This window comes from Marmota flaviventris, chromosome 4 (assembly GCF_047511675.1).
Source record: "Marmota flaviventris isolate mMarFla1 chromosome 4, mMarFla1.hap1, whole genome shotgun sequence".
Lineage (NCBI taxonomy): Eukaryota > Metazoa > Chordata > Mammalia > Rodentia > Sciuridae > Marmota > Marmota flaviventris.
Window position 1 is genome coordinate 43,409,932 of NC_092501.1, and position 20,424 is coordinate 43,430,355.

Below are 20,424 nucleotides of genomic sequence, written 5' to 3' on the forward strand. Positions count from 1 at the left end.
ATTCAGACAAAAAAGGGGGTAAATGATACTGAAATCTGTCATGGTAGCTACTCCAGGGAGTGAAGCATTCAGCATCACTTGGCTAGATGGTGTTTAACTTTTAGGATAGATGGCCTACTGACTACAGAGGAGTCAATTTCATTGCCATAGCCCAGGTGATACCATATTCCTGCATTTGGTCACTGATAAATGGTGGGGTGCTCGGCTGAGATACAGAGGACAAGGGCTGGTTGCGGTGTGAGTGCAACATAGGCTTGGGGGAAGAGAAAACATGTTAAGCAGTTTGGGATGCAGCAATTGATGTGTCTGTAGGAGTGGGTCAAGAAGCAGATGTAAATCAGGTTTGCAGCTGCGCACAGTGGCTCACACTTTGTAGTCCCAATTACTCGTGAGCTGATGGAGGAATATCACTTGAGCCCAGGGTTTGAGGCCAGCCTGGGCAACAAAGCAAGACCCCATCTTTTTATTTAAAAAAGAAATAAAAAGTTGGGTTTTCCCCTCTTTGGTTTAAACAAAAAAACAAGCAGATTTGCAGACATGAGCTTTGCAGGTGGCAGACATGGCCTGAGCCAGCCATTCATGCTGAAAGAACCCCCAGGATGCTTCCCATAGTGGTTGGCCCTTGGCTGGGGCAGCTAGGTGTTCTAATCCTCAAGCACCTCTTATCACTGTGAGCCATTGGTTCCTTTCAATGGCCTGCCTGGTTCTATTTTAAAAGTAAGCTCTACAGGGACAAGAGGTAGAAGGAAATTGGGAATAAAATAAAAAACATCTGAGTGTCCTCAGTGGAAACCTATGCATTATTTGGGGCACACCTTCCCATTTATCTGATCTTGATTCTAGATCTTTATTGCCTTTGAGCTATTCTACAACTCTATGTTGCAGAGTTATTGTCAATAGATGTACATATCTCCCAAAGAGATTCAACTGCTTCCTTTCCTGAAAAAAAAAAAAGACAATTTCAACACGTTTACTACATATGGATTTATGATTCATTGTGATTCCTCCTTTGAATTGTTAATCTTACCAACTCCCTTATTTAATGAATTAAAACCTTGACAGGTTCACATGTAATATTAGAGTCATGCTTTTTTAAAAAAACATTTTTTAATTGTAGATGGAAACAATACTTTTATATTATTTATTTATTTAATGTGCTGAGGATTGGACCCACTGTCTCACATGTGCTAGACAAGCGTTCTACCACTGATCTACAACCTACCTGCCCCCCTTTTTAATCAATAGATGGAAGGAGTTGCTGTCAGTCCATGAAGCACAAAACTCACATGCTACCTGTCCCATCCATATTATCCCAGATAAGTACTGCATTCCTTCAGAGACAGGGTACTCAATACCTCCCAGAGACCACTCAAGTCTTCCCATATTAAACTACATCTGTACTGATTTCAGGAAAAAAAAAAAAAAAAGAACAAAACAAAATCAAATCTAAAAGTAAAGAAAACACAATAGCTGATAGCTGAGTGACTGTTTGTGCCCAAAGGATCTGCAAACCTGCCACCCTGACCTCCTTGCAAAGGCACAGTAAGGCTGAAATGGCCACCTTAGGGAGAGAAGAGGAAGACACCAGCCCTGGTGGTGACAACTGCCGCACTCTACCTGACTTTTCCTGACTTTCCCAGTTTTCAGACACCAAGTTTTTCTCAGGGCTTCCTGGCAAGCACAGCAGGGCCCGTGCACCAATCTCAGGAAGCAGCCCCCTCTCACCTCCATATCCCAAAGGGACATAAAGCAAACAGATCTTGAACTCCAAATGCCTGAGGCTCCCTACAAACCCGGAAGCCTTGTGCCTAAAAGGGCGGAGGAATGAATATTACATCTTACTCATTTCACTGGGCTCAGAACTTGAGCTGTATGACATGTAACCCAGGCAGCTCAGCAGGTGGGGACAAAACGCTACAGATCAAATCCCCTTAATCTCCAAACTACATTAGCAATAATTTGGGGGTTACCATACTAACTAATCTGGACCTACTGTTAAATGTTTTACCCACCACATCTCATTTAATCCTTGAAAGGTCCAAGAGAGGGATTATTACCTACCAAAAAGGGAGGAGAGGTTTAGGACAGTTTCCTACACACCAGCAATGACCTGGCAAAAGAGGCACACCCCACCCAATGTAAGCCAACCCCCTGGAGAATTCCCTTAAACATGTTACAAATCCTACTAAGAAGTAATTCCATTAACCAAACACACATGCTTTTTTTCAACCCCTTGTTGAACAAAACCCTGCAAGCTACCCTGATGTTCACCCACAGCAATGCAGGGGTGGGGGGGATTGTCAGCATCTCGCTTCCATCCCCCATCCTACAGGACTCTGCTTAAACCACATCCTACCATGTGGTTAAAGTAAAATGAACAAGCAGGAGGGCCTCCCTTCCCCCAGTGGCTTTACCACATGCTGCATCCATCACAGGAGCTTGTCCGAGGTGGAATGATTCCCCCCTCAGCCCCAGAGGATGGGGATACCATGGAAGGCAGAGCAGAGAGAAAGGAAACCAGATCCTGTTGACATTGCTGAGCCACTGGATCAAACCAGCCCTGAAACTCACCCCACTTCTGGACTTTCCAGGTTCAGGAGCCAAAACCCTCCCCTCATTGTGCAGGCCAGTCTGAACTGGGTTTTCTGTTACCTATGTCTGTAAACATACTCCCCTTTACTGAGGGCAAGGTCCATTTGCTGGTGGCACAGCCCCACAATGGACAGTGTGACCATGCAAATGCACCACAGATCAGTATATTAAGTAAAACTAATCATGGGATACCATGTAAAATGATTGCCATTTGTGTAAAGATCTGAAGTCACTTGCTGGAAGGAGACTTCATTATGGTTGCCTCTGGCAACAGAAGAAAAAAAATTCACTTTACACTCTATTTAGATTGCTTTTACTTATATTTTAAAAAGACACATTTAAAAGTTGCTTGAGGTGACAAAATTACAGTCCAAGGTGGTAATTTATTTTGGTAGTTATTAAGTGATGCTTTTGAAAGCCCTGCTGAAATACAGGACACAGAACACGGGGGGCGGGTGGGAAGGCAAGTGAAGAAATAATCACCTCCAACCTTTGTAAGGAATTTTTACTCTGCCCTCTTCAGAGCTGGGACCCCACAGAACCCCTAGAACAGTTTCCACTTAAATGTATCCTTAGCATTTTTTTTTTTCTTTCTCTTAAGGTTCCACAATAGCCCCAGTTCTACATGTGACATTTCTGAGGCTCCTTAAAGCCCCCCAAATCATTCTGAGAATAAATTTGGTTTTAACATAGCCTTTTAGGAGGAAAGGCCCGTTAATTGTGACTTTGTAAGAAGTTCAAAATGCCCTAAAAGTATGTGGTTCTCTGGGCCTTTGGAGAGCACCCAGGTAAATGAGAACAGCCTGCAGGTGGCCCAGTCTGACCTGGAAGTCCAGAGATCCTTTGGACATGATCAGACAGAAGCACATCTACCAAGATCCATCATGGGGCTGATGAGCTAAAACTTTGTAGCCCTGGAGACACAAACACACTGACACTGGAGCAAAGGCCCACATGAAGTACTGTTCCTCCTCCCTTCTTATCTTGTGGACCTGAGGGTTTTCAGCTAGTGGGGGTCAGTGCTGACACAACTGACATCTGGGTAGGGACTTTCCTACCCAGACAGCGGGAACCCCAGGTGCTGGGCCATTGAGATAGCTCTCCCCATTCTCTGCATCTCTGCATACCATGCTTCTGAGGTTGCTGGCCAGGAAGTCATCATGTGGACCCTCCTGCTCGACAGAGGCCCTCCCTCTGTGGCTTCTGCTCAGCACTTCCTTGAGAGAAGGCTGCGTCTGACCCCACAATGCCAGCCTCCATAAGCTTGTTGAGTGAGGGGAAGCTTTGTCCCCACCCCATCCCCAGCAACTTGGCTTTAAGATAAGCAACTCACACAGAGCCAGGGAGCAGTCGGTTTGTGGACTGAACACAGCACAGCTTGGGCCTTGCAGCAAACTGAGCCTACTGTGTGACACCAAGGCCTATAGCCCAGCATGGGGCTGTGCTTAGAAGCAATGCCCTGCTTTCCCACAGGCCCCAAAATCAAACTGGGCACTCAAGTCCAGGTACAGAGGGGAGGTCACCATTTCCCCACTTTTCCCAAATGCTTATAGATCCTGAGCCCAGTGACCTGGAGGATCTTAGATCTGAAATTCAGAGCTGGCAGGTCACCTCCTGGCCTCCTGCTTTAGCTGCAAGGTGAGGTTCTAGGGATAGGCTCCCAGAGTTAAACCAGGCCTTTCCCAATCCTTGGAGGTAACTTACCTTCCTCTGAGGTGCATGTTTTATGCATGAAAATGGCTTCCACAGACCTGTTCTGGTGCTTGAATGATTTATTAATTCTTAAGTACTCTGAGTATTTCCTGTGTTGCTGAAACATACTGTACAATGTCCATTAATTTTTATTGTTATTCGTGTGGGGACACTGAGTGCCTGGGCTTGGGAAGCAATGCAGATGCTTTTCCTGCCTGACCCAGGGCCCTGACCTGTGAGCAATGGGAAGGTCCTGGAGACCAATGAGGAGGGTGGGGCAGACACAGCTGAGGCCTGAGAGGGACAGATGGAAGAGGGTTAGAAGTAGCACACCTGGACCTCAGAAGCAGAGGCTTTTGAAGAGTCGGTTGTCCTGGTTTGACAACCAGCCAAAAGGAGAGTACTGGTGGGGATGAGAAGGGCAGAGAGTGGCCAGGGAAGAAGCTGCCAGGGAAGGAAAGTGGGAAAGGAAAGCAATGGGGCCTCAGCAAGTCTGTAGGAGGAGGAGAAAAGGCAGCAACAGGAAGAGGGGTAGGGAAAAAGCAGGGCGGAATCCTGAGAGGAGGTAGGAGGAGGGTCACAGGAAGGACAGGAGAAACCTGGAGACTTTGAAGTGAGTGGCAGAACTGGAGGTGTGGCTCAGTGGTGGAGTGCTTGCCAAAAAAAAAAAAAAAAAAAGTTAAAAGTTAAAAAAGTGAGCTCTAAGGAGGACAAAGCTTTAAGGAGAGTGCAGAGGTGGCACATTGTTCTGAGAGAATAGGGAAGGTGAGGGTACAGGGCAGGCCAAGGTAGGGTGTCTGAGCTTCAAGTCAGGGGCTCTCTAATCAATCCTTGATTTGTTTTCTTTCTTCAACCAACGACTCAAGAGTTAAACGAGATGGCCTGAACATTTTATGAACTAACTGAGAAATAAAATTCTGGAAGACATGGCTAGAATTCCTCCTGAATTGGAGTGTGGTACCTAGGAGAATTCCAAGGGGTCCAGGCAATAGGACTACATGAATAGATGGGACAGCAGGAGCTGTCTGAAGCCCTTGGAACCAACACTCTGGCAAGCAGGGTCTATGGCCACCAACACACTGGCAGGGAGATTGGGTAGAAGGCTCCCTGAGGCAGACACAGCCCCTGACACCCTCCCACCTCCCCCAATGACAGAGAGGCCAACAAGTCCAGGATACGTGGTCCACATAGCAGCAATGCCCAGATACTAACCCACAGTTCCCAAGCTTTTTTTGCTTGGGTAAACAGTATTGTCAGGGTTTGGAAAGGAATCACCTAAAGTAATGTTTCCTGTGGGCCTGAGGGTTAAAGTTCTTCCTCTCCTACCTACACACAGGCGTGGCTACACCACAAGTCAACCAGTTCCAGTTGTAGCCTTGTTCGAAGGATAACTGAAATCCATGTTGGAACGTGCCAATCTGCACTTCTATACCTCTAGTTATACTTGATCCTGCTGGATCCCCCTGCAGCCAAATTTATACTGTGTATTTAAAACCATTTTGGTAGTGACCCCAAATAAAAACAACCAAAACAGCAGCATTAATATAAAGATATATTCCATAAAAGAGTTTGGCAGTCAAAGAGAAGCAACACACTTTCTAAAAACACAAGCATTCTTCCTCTAGTCTACAGAAAATGGTAAAAAAACAAAACAAAAATATCATCATCATCATCATCATCATCATCATCATCATCAACAAACACCCACCAGCATAACCAGTATACACCACACTAGAATGTACACTTCTGCAAGTGAATGAAGGTAGCTCTCGATCCCTGAACAGTAAGGACAGAACTGGTACAAGCTACAGGGAAGCATTAGAAAGTAGCCCAAAGATGGACAATGTCAAAGATGGACAATGCCCCAACTACTCCAAGGGTTTTTCAGCACATACAAAAAACTTCATTGCCAAGAGCAAGCTCCAGAAGAGCTCCAACAGGAAGGGTGGGCACAGTGACCACACATATCCTGGTGGGGAATCAACATGAAAGTGAGAAATAAAATGTCCCAAGATTCTAAGCAGCTGTAGCCTGGGGTGCACAGCTCAGCACAGGCCTGGCTGCAGGACAGCAGCTCTCTCCAGGGACAGATGTCAGGCCAGCCAGCCTTTGGGGTATAGCTTCGACCAGAAGTTCTGCCCAAAAGGTTTTTGGCTGCCTATGTGGGGGGCTGGGGCTCCCTGGGCAGGCCATGGGGAAGGAGGGGCAGGATTCAAGTTCAGGTGACAGCTTTAGTAGCACCAAGACTGGAAGACAGTGAGGCCAAGCTGGGGAGGTGGGGTGTGTCTCGGGGGCAGTGTATGGAGGAAGAGGAATGCAGGAACACAGTAGATGAAAAGGACAGGCTGCTGTGGTTGGTTCTGGAGACACTCAGGGGAACTGAAAGGGACAGCTTTTAGTTCCAGACACTGTGTAAGGCTGCTGAGAGGAGAATGCCGGAGGAAAGGAAGAGGAAATGAAGACATGGTGTGAAAACATTCTTACCCCTATAAATAAACTATTTACACACTTTAAGAAAACGAGAGCCGGCTCTCAGTGGGGAACAAGCCACCCCCGCTTCCCCAGCAACCAGGGCTTAATGCTGTTGAAACCAGAGGCAGTTCCCATCCTGGAAAATGGCAGTGGGGCTTGGCGGGTAGCCGCCGAGGCATTTCGTGGCACCAGTCATGCCCTGGCTCAGGCTTACTTCACTTGGACATGGCTGAGGGTCCTGCAAATGACCCTAACCCACCATGATCCCGCTAGCATGCACAGATCCACTTGAGCCCCTCCCCTTCCCCAGCTAGGAGCAGGCCACTGCACTGCTGGACTTGGTGGAGAGAGAAGCTCTGTGCTCACCTGCTGTCCCTTTACCCATGTCCCACCCTAAGATGTGGCTGTCCATCAGGCTAGCGCCCATGACCCAAAGCCTGCAGTGAGTAGCAGGTGTCTGCAGAGGCTCTCGGTCTCCAAGAGGGCCAAGACAGGCACTCCTTACAGCCACAGAAGCCCAGTCTGTCCCTCGGGGCCACTGCCCCATGTAGAGACACTTCTGCCTCTAGGAAGTCCCAGCAGGGATGCAGGCTCAAGTCTTGCAGGTAAAAAGGAGCCCTGGGTCTTCAGCACCAGCAAGGAGAAATAGAGTTCATATCACACTGATGCCAAAGAAAGGGTGCTGGCTCCGGGTGGCTGTGCCAGCTTCTCTCCCACTGGATATAAGGTTGATGACAGTGAAGGGTTCTGGCCTCCACAATGTGGCTCAGCTGCATTTGCTCGCCTCTGCTCCTCAGAAGTAATGGCCGGCCTTCACCGCCTCGATGTCTGAGATCAGGGTCCTTGCCAGGAAGATGCCAAATATCTGAAACCAAAGCCAGCAGTCAGTGGCCTTCAGCATTAGCAACCAAAGGAGGAGGGCGGGGAGCAGAGAGCAGACCGGTGGACACCCCACTGCACACTGCTCCCTTGGTCCACTCTGCCAGGGTAGGGACACACTGGGAAAAACGCTCAGGCAAGGGGCAAAGTACAACTGACCCACAGGTAGAAAGTGCAGTCTGCTGTGTCTCTGGAGCCCAGAAGAGGCAAGAACAAGCAGGAACCATGGACTAAAAAAAGACACTTGGTCCTGCCTCTAACACAAGTGAGCACAGCACATTCCACAGGCAGGACACATGTACCCAGATCGAAACCAAAATTAACAAGGCCACTCTATCATGTTGATCCCCAAAATAACAAATCTCAAATGTTTCCTATAAACCTGGATTCCATCATAAAATCAAGGTAATTAATGACGCTGGCTGTGCTGATGTCAACACGTCCTGTCCTTGGAGAACTGGGCAATCATGAGGCTCAGCTGAAGTTTTCCTACATGAACAGACCAAAGTGAACTTGGTAACCTTCAGGAGTGCTCTTGATTTTTATTTCCCCTTTTAAGTTCTGACTGTGGTTCGTAATTGACTCCCCTGCCTGCTTTGCAAGGTTATTTCTTTCCTTGTCTACATGCTTCTCTGTCTTCCTCTGCAGTCACTAAGTACACATTGCTGAGTGAAGGAGAAAGGTACGTGCAAGTGGCTGGACCCACCGCAGTCATCCTCTTCAAGGCAGGGTTGGTGTGTTCACATGCACACCACCCACTCTCCCAGAAGCTGCTCAGAGACTGCCAGCATCTCCTCACGAGCTCTGTGCAGCACTAGAAATGTTCATTCCTCTGAGACCACTCAATTACTGACTTCCCTTCTAGGAGATACTGGCGGGTCCACTCACCCCAGGCCCTGTTGCCCCCTCACCACCAACACCCTTCCACCTGTTCAGGTGAACAAGCATCCACAAAGGGCAGGAGCAAAGAGGGGCTCATGTGAACAGGAAGAGGCCTGGGTGCCCAGGTGCTAGGGACAGGGAGGAAGAGATCCTTAGGTGACTACATTGACCTGAGCCGCAGTCCTTCTTCAAGCCCCAGGTGATCAACAGTATCACCTTCCATTATGCAGCTCTGACATCTTAAATCCTGCCATGTGCATCCACTTGCAGCAGAGAAGACTCTCATAGCAGGTGACCCTCCCAGAATATACTCCAGTCCCAACCAGATACCCTTATACAGTCTACTAGGGCCTCACTACACTGCCATTCTGTACAGTACCTCTTACACTGTCATGACAAGAGGCTTCCTTTAGGTAGTAGACCACAGGGAGACAGGAATCAGTCTGTCCTGGGTCTAGCCCACACAACACACACATACATTACACACACACACACACACACACACACACACACACTCTCTCTCTCTCTCTCTCTGTCCCTCTCCCTCCCCGCCCCACACACTCAGCTTTAAACATCTAATTTCTTCTGTCAGGTTCCTTCACACCATACACAAGCTGGACAAGCATTCTCTGTTAATGGCCCCCCATTAACTTCCTCAAATGAAAAAAGGCCCCCCCACCCATCTGCAGGCCCCTGGAACGCACCTGTAGCAGAGAGATGGCGATAAAAACACCAGCCACGATGTAAATGTTCCTCGGAAGCCAGCCCTCCAGCGCCTGGATGCAGCCTTTAGTGAAGATGAACTCATCCCACTTGCTCTTCAGCTGCAGGGAAGCACCCCAAAGGCCTGAGCCTGTGGCCCAGAGTTCCCACCCTGGTCCCCGAAAGCTCAGCTCCGGCAACAGAACAGGATGAAGCACATGGGAAGGACAGGCAGAACTCTCCAGGAAAAACACATCCCTTGGTTTTGGTCTCTATCCCGCTGGGGTCAAGCTGCCATCATGTCACCTGTTTACCAAAGGCCAGCTGGCCTAGTCTGTAATCCCATTTCTGTTTGGGCTACTGGAGATTCAATTCAACTTGCTCAGCACACCTCCAATGCCCACATCTGGAAACACAGGAGGGGGCCTGAAGCCCTGGAGGAAGACGTACCTTTAAAGGGAGAAACTAGGAGATGAGGTGTGGGGCATTCTCAAAGGATGGGCAGAAGGAAGGGACGGTGGCTCCTCAATTGTCTCCCACAGGAAAGCCTAGCTCCAGAAGACAGAGCCAGCAGACAATGGTCCTTAGCCAACCAGTACCCTCCAATGTCAACCCTCAATGGAGCATCAGTAAGTGCTCCAGGACCTGTCCCAGCACACACACACACACACACACTTATTCACCTCACAAATGGCAATCAGCCTCAGTTCCCTTCCCCAATCAACTTTCTTCATGGCAATAATAATGGAAGACAATTCATTTTAGAGGCCTTAGGGTCTGAACTGTGCCCTGCATTCATACATTAGAGCCTTAACCTCCAGCACCTCAGAATGACTGTATTTGAAGAGAGTGCCTTTATGGAGGTAATTTAATTAAAATGAGGTCACTAAAGTGGGCCCTAATCCAGTATAATTGGTGTCCTTACAAGAGAAGATTAGTACAGAGACATGTAGAGGCATGAAGAGACTCAGGGAGAAGACGACATCCACAAGCTAAGGAAACAGACAGATTCAGTGTGTGTTGAGGGCTCCTTTCTGGTCCATGGATGGTGTCTTCTTGCACAGCAGAGAAGGCGAAAAAGCCCTCTGGGACCACTTCTATAAGGATACTAATCCCACTCCTCAGGTCCCTGACCTCATGGCCTAATACCCTCCCAAACATCCTGCCCCATCTTCAAAAATCCATGACTCAGGGGATGAGGTCTCTGTCTATGAATTCTGGGGAAAAACAAACATTCAGCTCATGCAGCCCATCCCTGAAAAATGGCGATCACTGAAGGATGCCAAGTTTTCGAAGCCACAGAACATATCTTTAATGCCCAGGAGTTGCCCCTGCAGATTCCTGAGACCCCTTTCTTTCAGGACAGTAGTCATTCCCATCACCAAAAGTCACCAAAGCAAGAACTGGAGTCAGGGTGGAGGGTTATGTCTATATCTTCAGGGTGTCTTGATCCTCTTCACATGTAAGAACTTACTCCCTGCGGCTTTAAGAAAATCCTGTAATCATGAGTCCCACCCCTGCCCCAGGCCAGTCTCCTTCCTGCTGCCACTGTCTCCCTGAGGAAGCTGCACCAAGCCACACACTCCTACAGCTTCCTCCAGAACCCCTTTATAATAGACACCTTGTACAGCTCCAAGGAGCCTCTTAAAATACAGACTTTGTTGCCCAAAATGTCCATCCCTCTCTTTAATGCAGCAATGATTCTGTTTTGTGACTGTAGTCACAGGGTTTGAAATCTCCACCTGTCACTGTTCCCAAGGATCCTGCCTCCAGCTCAGGAGGGAGTGTGTGGGGCACCAACCCCTGCTCAGCCTCGTCTCCGTTTAGATGTCACCTTTTCAGCTTAATCTCCCCCTGCTTTTCCCACTCCAATTTTCACTTTTGCTAAAGCAGCAAGTTAAACTATAGGGAATACAGCTTGAAAAACTGACACCCTAAGGAGCTCTTGAAGTTCTGCATGTTGGGGTTCTCACCTGAATCCTGACATCGTATCCACACTGTGTGTTCACAACTTTTTGCTGTAAGATAATCAGAAAAATCAGTCACTTTTATCCTCTTGAGAAGTTAGTGGTAAAAGGCTCAAGAAAAGTTATAACCCAACACCAGCAAACTCCTTTGCAAATTCCGCTACAGCCCACATCCTCCAACCAGGATAGGACAGGTGTCAGCAAACTGTTTCTTTTATAGACCAGAGAGTAAATATTTCAGATGTACTCTCTAGAACAGTACAGAACTCTGCTTTAGTAGCAAGAGAGCAGGCACTGACAACATGTAAACAAACAGGCCTAGCTGCATTTCGGGATGGACCCTGGAATTTGAATTTTGTGCAATTTCCACATATCACAAAATGTTACCTTTCTTTTGATTTCTTTTCAACCATGCTATAGCTTGGATATTCAATGCCTCCCAAATTCCCTATGTTAAAGGTTTGGTCCTCAGGGTGGAGATAGTGGGAGATGAAAACTTTAAGAGGTAAGGCCTAAAAAATTCAGGCAATAGCAAGTGTTGGCAAGGATATAGAGCAACTAGAACTCTCACATATTGTGGTGGGAATATATGAATAATAAAAAAAAAAAAAAAAAAAAGAGGTAAGGCCTAATGGGAGGCCCTTGACCTTGAAGGGTATTATGGGAACCTGGCCCCTTCCTCTTATGCTTCTTGGCCATGAAGTGACCAGTTTGTTTCCACATACATTCCCTGCCATTGTCGGTCAGGCCTGAAAGTAATGGGTCTGTCTGATCATGGGCTGGAATCTCTAAAACCATGAGCCAAAATAAACCTTTTCCTTTTTCTTTCTTTCTTCTTCTTTTTCTTCTTTTTTTTTTTTTTTTGGCGGGGGATTAGGGGGCAGGTAAGTGGCTTTGCTGGAGATTGAACCCACATACTAAGCATGAGCTCTGCCATTGAGCTAAGCCCAGCCCCATAAACCTTCTGTCTTTGGAAGTTATTTTCTCAGGTATTTTGTCATAGTGCTGGGAAGATGACAACAACCATTTAATAATAATTAAAAGCATCCTTGGCTCCCAGGTCATATAAAAACAAGCCAGATTTGGGTCCTGGGTCACAATTTGCCAATCTTTGTGCTAGGAAGCAAAAGTTACACTAGATAAATGCAACATTTACTACATTAGTATATTTCACAGTAACCCTCAGAGTCCTCAGACATCAGCTGTGCAACCTCAGCAAATCTGAGCCTCTCCTGGGCTGGAGAACCTGCTCATGTAATAGAAGTGATGGCCTGCCTGCTGGGAGCCCTATGACCCAGAACAGGCATTACATAACTGCACTGAGAGTTAGCACAGGGTCAGTTCTGCACAGGTTCAGCTCAGATAAAATTCAGTGCTCCTTCACAGGTCATCCCCGTGAGCCCAGTTTCTGGACCCAATTACCTGGTTTAGACTGAGAATAAAATAAACAGTGAAAAATCCACAGAAAATAATTCTCCACCATAGAGATGCTGTCCCCTAGACAGTGATGTGCTCCCCAAAGCTCCTGTAACCTTCTGAGAACTGGGTTTTTTTTCTCCTGAGAAAGGGTATAAAGATGCCAATCAAGGGCTCATGACCATCACAGCATCTTGTCCAGGCATCCCAAGTGAAAGCCCCTCAAGGGAGGGTGAATATTGCTTCCTCCTGCTTTACCCAGTACAACCAGTGCCAGGGTGGGCCATGAGAGAACAATCCCAGAATGTATGTGAACAGGATTGCAGAGGTGCAAGGCCTTGGGGGAGATGTGAAGGACATGCACCCAGCTCCTCCAGTGTGCAGCAGAATAACAGCTCCGGGCATGCGCAGACTCCCAGAAACTACTGGCTATACGAGGGACACACGTCATGCCCGGGAGCAAGTCAACTCACCGCAGGATCCGGCACACAGCAGGAGAAGGGAACCCCACACTTCTCGCGACTATAGCTGGCACCACTGCAGTTGAAATAGACGTTAAGGTCCCAGTCTTCAGGGCCATAGGCCCCACAGCACTGGTTCTATAATCACAAAAGCCAAGAATCATCAGGTGCTCCCAGAGTCAGCCTTAATGTGGCAGGATAAGTATGGTTCCTTCTATCAGACAGAGAAACTGAGGCCCACCCTGCTGTCTCCCACACATACAGAGATGCTGAGCAATACCATCAGGAAATCCTCTAAAAATGAAACAGTAGCTGGGTGCAATGGCACATGCCTGTAATTCCTGTGAGTGGCGGCTGAGGCAGGGGGATTGCAAGACTGAGGCCAGCCTGAGCAATTTAATCTAAAAAATGAAAAAAAAAATTTAAAGAGATGGAAACATAATCCAATGGTAAAGCACTCTTGGGTTCAATCCCCAGTGCCACCGCCACCACTACCATCAAGGCAAGAGCAGGGGGCTGGGGATGTGGCTCAAGCGGTAGCGTGCTCGCCTGGCATGCGTGCGGCCCGGGTTCGGTCCTCAGCACCACATACAAACAAAGATGTTGTGTCCGCCGATAACTAAAAAATAAATGTTAAAAAATTCTCTTTAAAAAAACAAAAAGGCAAGAGCAGCCCCAACATCTCTGTCAAACACAAGCTGACTCAGGGGCACCACCTGGCCTCAGCACAGGATATAGTTCTACTCTGGCTTTAGTTGCCTTTTTTGTTTCTTTATCAAAATCAAACAAAATATATATGTAAAATAAAAGCTGCTGAATGTCTACTCCCGAAGCAACAGTTACAACTGGAGTGAATGGCAACACAGGAAACTCTGCCCCATCCAGGGCCTCTGCCCTCCCCACTGTCTGGTACAGCTGCAAAGAAGAATCCTCATTAGTCTAACAACTGTAAAACCCAACATGCTGAAAGAACTGCCGCGGTGTGAACGGTGTCCCCACACGAGAGCAGATCGCATTTCCACATCTGCCCTTGAAGCTGACTTGGTTATGGCATAATCATGACAAATGACAATGGGGATTTCCACTTGTTTTTCTGCTTTTAAGGTAAAATACTGTCTTCTCCATCCCCACCTGTCCACTATGCCAGCTGCTTAATGATTTAATAATTAACTAATATTTCACCCCAAGAAAGCTCCATAACTTACTGAATCCTTCTGGAAAACTTTGTTTTTTATTTAAAGCGAAGGGAGGCAGCAGAGAAAAGATGATGTGTTTTAGGTAATGCTGGAGCCAGCAAACCCAAGACCATGTGAACATAGAATGAGACTGTGGCACAGAACAGAAAAAAGAACAGTGAGGGGCATGGGGTAATGGCAGGGATTTGGTGGCTTTCATAGACCATCCAGTCAATGACAACAATTCGGGTAGACTCTTTGGTCATATAAATGGGTTTGGCTAAATTCCATGATACATGAAATAAGGGTAAACAAGTTTTGGTTAATAAGAATGGGTCATAGCTATTTTTAGTGCTCTCTAGAGTTTATTTTCTTCTCAGAACTAAAGTGTTCCATATAAAAATTTCCTGAGGAAGGTGGGCTTTCGGACAGAGCACAGATCAAACTGAAGATAACATGGCTAGGGAGGGGGTTTCTCCCAGGGGGCCTGGAGCAGCTGGAGCCCAATCCTCCAGGTGCAGTTGTACACCAGGGGGACAGGGACAGATGGACTTATGGCCCCAGCGTGGGACTGCTTAGATAATAAACCCCAGGGGACATACTCCAGAGAGGTCACATTCCCCTCCATCTGAGGAAGCTTCCTCTAGGCAGCTCTGCCCTTCTCAAACAGGAAGGGGAAAAGGTCCCAGAGAGGAAGGGGACAGGAATAGCTTTAAGTGGTGAGTCATGAGCTTAGGGAGTAGGAGCTCTGCCTCCCCTGCCCCCAATACCCACAGGGCTCAAGGTCCCAGGGACAACTGGCTGCCAGCGTGGCTGTTGGGCAAGGCTGGGGAGACCTTAGCCACAAAGGGGGAGGGTAGTGAAGGCTGAGATTCTAGAAGTGGGTGGCCATGGTACAGTTGGAATTGCCTGCCCAATACAAATAGTGGGTGGGGAGGCACAGGAAGAGAGAGTGAACGGCAGAGACAAATTGACCACAGGCAGAGTACACACTCCACAACCTCCCTACTGCCTGACACGCTGCAGGCAGAAACACAGCAAGGAGAGAAGGTTTGTGTTCCCCAGCCTTGACTGTCGAGCTGCACAGACTTAACTTAAGGCAGGAAAGTGCAGATGCTACCACGGAACCCGCCAGGAGACGGTGCTTACAGCTTTCTGAAGGGAGTCGATGAGGTTCTGCAGGTCGATGTCGTCCCGGTAGGATCTGATGTTGCTCTCAAAGAACTCCCGGAACCGATCCCTTACCCAGTCCTGGAACAAGAAGGCCAGCACAGCCACAGCCAGCTCCAGGAAGAAGATGAGCACGATGGCACCACAGAACTGCACGGAGACAAGGGCAATGCAGGAGTTACCACATCTACCAGGCTGGCCCTATACACCCATTTGACCCAAAACCACTACCTGCTGCAGAACATGAGCTATCACAGGAGACCCCAGGTCAGCCTGGGAATCCTGCGTTAATAGCAGGGGGCTTCATCTCACCCGTAAAGGGGGATGGTTGATCACTAACCACGTCATCCACTGCACCACTGCTAACAGTGAATGAGTGAAAAAAGATGAGAGGGCTCTAGGCCAACGTGCCAGTCACTGTTATGAAGCAGCCCTCCTCCCTCAAAAGAAGGAAACCGTAATAGGGAGTGAATGGCTGTCCTACCACAAGGTTGTCAGCTCCTCTGGGACAAAGTCTGGGCCCAGACATTACCTGACCACTCTCCACACATACACAATCATCCAAATTTCTAGAAATCGGATTTATCACCCCAACCTTAAGGATGAAGAAACTGAGGCTCACTCAGGTACATAGTTTGTCTGCAGTCACGTAACTCACACAGGACATCTAGTTCCCTGGCAGTCTTACCACTCTGGAGGCACCAATGTTATCAGTACCCACTCTGTATGTGAGCATGATAGCCACATACAGACCTTTCCTGAGATATGTCTGTGACAAGCCACAAATAGTGGCATTCTACAGGGCCCCTCTGCAGCCATAGATCCACATCCACCTCTGTCACCAGAGACTTTCAGTGTGCAAAGCCTGTGTTCTCACAGACACAAAGGCCACTAAACAGCTTTACCACCACTGACAAATTTGGAGGAGCCTTTCAAAGCAAGATGGAGAAGTACCAGCATGTAGGCATAGGAACATGCATATACACAGGCCCTCCAAATGTACTCCCTGTTCCCATGGAAGCAAGATACTAAACATAGTATTTTTAAGAGGGAAAAAATAGAAAAAAAATATGTGCTTTGCTTTTTAAATTAAGCCCAGGAAAGAGAAAGCTTGACCTAATAAACTCAACAAATAATATATTGTAAAAAACCTTAATGTGTTTTCCCCACCAGGTGCTATTTAATTTTAACTGAATGCGTTTAAAAATGAATTTGTATCTAAATATAAAACTAAACTCTTAGTAACTCGCAGTTCTACCAGGAAATTAAAGATTCTACATTGCACATCCAACAGATTCACACACCCTGGAGGAGGGAAATGATTTCTTAATGTTACTGACAACATCTTTTGATCTTAGCCAGGAAGGGCAAAGGTGAGTAGCAAACAAACAATTCCTCCAGAACTTCTGAGAGGAGATAAAAGGCAAAGAGGGGGAGTGGAGCTGCTTATAAGCACTTCCTCCCACCAGGAGCTGAAAACCAGAGGAGCCCCACTTCTCCTGGGGAAAGGAACCAGCTCATCTGGATTTTTTTCCCTAAAATCTTACCACTCAATGAGGCAGTAGGGTACAAAGTGACTCACACTAGGTAACATATAGGCCTTCTTAGCTGAGCCAGTACCCCTACCCCCTATTACCCCTACCTCTGTCACATCCCACCCCCATCTTTGGGGCCACTCACAAACTTGAGCAGGCAGATGTTCTCCCGTAGGGCCCCCACACAGCCAGCGAACCCCAGTGTGAACATCACCACGCCCACCATCAGGACCAGCACCACGGGGTCTATTCCATGTAGCCGAGTCACTTTGGTGAGGTCAGACAGTACACCCTGAAAAAGGCAGAGAAAGCAGGGTAGCATCAGCCTTGAAGGGGACTCAAGGGGACTCTAGCTGGGCTGTCCAGAGACCTGCCTCTCAGAGCTCAGTTCTATCATTAAAAGCCAGGCAGAATATGGCCCTGACTACCCAATGAGAGGCACATCAGGCGAACAGATTCTTGACCACCTCAGTCCTGAGACCCTCACAGGAGGGTCACAACCTCCTGGACTCCACTGAAGCTCAGTTCCTGGGAGGCAGACCCAAGGCTTCCTTTATAGCCTATTGGGTGTCTCTGACAGGCCCAATGGAAAGCAAAATGCTGTGGTTGACTGTCCAAAGCAGCCTCAAAATGAACATTCTGTGGAAAATGCACCTAGCAAGGGAAGAGGTGCAGCAGTGCTGCCTACAGAACTACCTGTGATAGTGGAGGTGTTCTGTACCTGCACTGTCCAAATTGGTAACAACCGTTTCTGGGTGCTTGGAATGTGGCTAGGGACACTGAAGAATTTTCATTTGTGTTTAATTTCAATTAAATAGAAACACATAGTCATATGTGGCTAGTGTGACCCACAATGACACAGCAATTCTATGAGATTCAAAGGAGAATGAAGAAGAGGACAGCCAGACCAGGTGCTCTGCCTAGTGCAGACAGCTAGCTAAGCAAACTGCTGCAGTCCCAGAGGTGGCCACACAGTGGCACTACAAGTCACAGGTTGCACTGGCTTCCAGGTCAGTGGGGCAAAGGGACACTGCACTGTAGTTCTTGCCCCGTTAGGGTTCCCAGGCTAACCTGAAGATGTCCAAACCCAAGGGCAGGACTCATCCAGTTCCTAAGGCTATGGGGCAGGAAATCCCATAAACCTAAGTGCTCCTGTCTCCTCCTGGAAACAAAGGCAGTTTCCACTGAAGGAACAGAGGGCTCTTAAGTTTTTCTCCTCCACCTAGCTTCTCTCTCTACCTCCCTTGGTGCCCTGGCAGGGATTTCCGCCCTCATCACCTCCCCAGCACCAAACTGCCAAGGACAAAGACAACACCACAGCTCCAACTGATCTTTGTCCTTGCAGACCGTTACATACTGGTCTCTTTTTCTCACCTCTCTCACCCAGGCTTGGCAAAGAGGTCCAAAGATACCTAAAGACCTGCTCCCACCACATAGGGTGCCTGAGGGCATGCAACCAAGCCCTGCTCCTGTTCTCAAGACTTCTGTAGGCGAGGACAAGAGCTCCAGGAATAAACACAACTGTGTTTGGGACTTGCTCACTTGCCCTTGAAGCATACAGGGTCAGGCAGGCAACCCCAGGCCCACTCTGGGCATAGCTGCAGGCAAGCCCAGGGCCACTCCAGGCTGCAGCAACAGAAATTTCTCCACATTCACAGAGCTCAGAAAACCAGCACTGACCACCCCTCCCTGCACTGCCCAAGGCAGAGCCAGCCTCAGGAGGGTTCTGTGGATCTTTACTTTGCACAGGAAATGTTCCTTGTCAAGAAACAGACAGGAGGAGGGGATAATTCAAGCAGAATGAATCTAGTTTTGGTCTCCTGGTACTCAGGGTTCTACCTACCTTTTCACTCCATGCCCAGAGTCCAACTCCAAGGAAGACAACTCCAGCCAACTGAGCAGGAACAGTGGGGAGAAAGAGAGAAGAAAAGTTAGATCAGAAGCCAGCACCATAAACATGCTTCTCACAGCAAAGACCACATGCTAGTCAGGATGCTTCTAGCTCCCAAGATCCTAGGCCCTTCTGGGCATGATGGCACACACCTATAACCCTAGCAGCTCTGGAGGCTGAGGCAGAAGAATTGCAAGTTCAAGGCCAGCTTCAGCAATTCACCAAGGCCCTAACCAGCTTAAAGAGACCCTATCTCAAATTAAAAAATAAAAAGTGCTGGGGATATAGCTCAGTGGTAAAGTACCCCTGGGTTCAATCTCCAGTAGCAAAAAAAAGAAAAAAAAAAATCCTCAACCTTGCAGATGATAGGGGCTTCTACCCCAGGAAAAGGACAAGGAGGCTCTGCAGATAACTAGCGTGTACTCCTGAATGTATGACAAACTCTTCCAACACCAGATGGCCCCACAACCCAGAGAAGAGATAAAGGCCTCAGGGCAGACTAGGTCCTAGAGAGACTGTGCAGTCAAGCTCTACCCTGTTCCTTCTATATTCTGCCACACCTACCCCCACCCAGGTTCATTTCAGGGCACTCTCAGTGTGTAAGAGGACTTTGTGCCCCAGGAGCATTAGAGGTTTCCAGTGTAGGTGGGGGCATGGAGAGCAAAGCCCAGCATCAAGTACGCTCCCCACCTCAGGCCTCCAGCACTGTATTCAAACTCAGCCATAAGCTACCCAGGCCAGCTGCTGGCTAGAGTTGAGCCCCCTCCCCAGGGCACTTACATGTAACACAAAATACACATATGCTCAGGAGGTGCTGGGTTACTAGCTAATGAATTAAAATAAGCCTGCATTAAGCAATGACCTCACTCAGAAGAAAAGCACCCTAGTCTCCCACCTGCAGGAACCCACTAGGGCTAAGCTGCTCCCTGGGCCAAGAGAATGGAGCCCACCCAAATGCACCACACAGGTTCCTGAACCAGGGAGAATCTGCCATATAAAAGGAAAATACATCATGATCTGTGCAAATGAAGCTGCCTCCTGTTTTTCTGTTAACTACTTTATACCACACCGGCATTGCACTGCCATTTATTAGTATCTCACAATAAATAACAGGGCTAGATTTCTCTATGACTCTCACCTTTCCAAAGTTTATTCTCAAGCTTCAAGCTATTTCTGCCGTTTTATTCAATACTAGACCCAGGTGACTGGAATGGGAAGGCAGGCCCTTTAATGAAAGCCCCAGGAGGTCTCAGCCTCTTCCAGATCATAGATCATTTTTCAGAAAATGCACACACTCCCAATATTCTGCACAGAATATTGGAGGGTGGTTCACAGCTTCTAGTAGTTGGTTCCCACAGTGGTCTGTAAACCCCAACTGAAGAAGTTCTGTCAGAACCCCAACCCCTGCATTTTATAAAGCAGAATACTGGGGTCCAGAGAGTTCAAAACCAAAATGGCAGGTAGTGAGGAGAAGGACCCCATCCCAAGCTCAGTTCATTCATTCATTTGTTCCTTACTCACTGGTTCAAATATTCATCGAGTACATCCTGGGTGCTGCACTCCACCAACAGGCCAGCGGGCTGCTGGTGC

At 47.9% G+C, this 20,424-nt stretch overlaps 1 protein-coding gene across 5 annotated transcripts in view; it reads right to left on the reverse strand.

Annotated features, from left to right (window-relative positions):
• Positions 1 to 5,823: 5,823 nt before the first annotated feature.
• Tspan14 (tetraspanin 14) overlaps positions 5,824 to 20,424 on the reverse strand; it is a 55,745-nt gene continuing 41,144 nt past the window's right edge. For 4 of the 5 annotated variants that reach the window (XM_027940012.3, XM_071611125.1, XM_071611126.1 and 1 more), the window contains 7 exons: positions 18,787 to 18,837; positions 17,089 to 17,235; positions 15,388 to 15,558; positions 13,076 to 13,201; positions 11,193 to 11,237; positions 9,222 to 9,341; positions 5,824 to 7,621 (listed from right to left, as the gene is read on the reverse strand). In XM_027940012.3, the coding sequence (XP_027795813.1) occupies positions 7,550 to 7,621; positions 9,222 to 9,341; positions 11,193 to 11,237; positions 13,076 to 13,201; positions 15,388 to 15,558; positions 17,089 to 17,235; positions 18,787 to 18,837 (732 nt within the window). In that variant the 3' untranslated portion in view covers positions 5,824 to 7,549. The remainder of the gene's footprint in view (positions 7,622 to 9,221; positions 9,342 to 11,192; positions 11,238 to 13,075; positions 13,202 to 15,387; positions 15,559 to 17,088; positions 17,236 to 18,786; positions 18,838 to 20,424) is intronic. The other variant, XM_027940013.3, reaches the window with a different exon arrangement.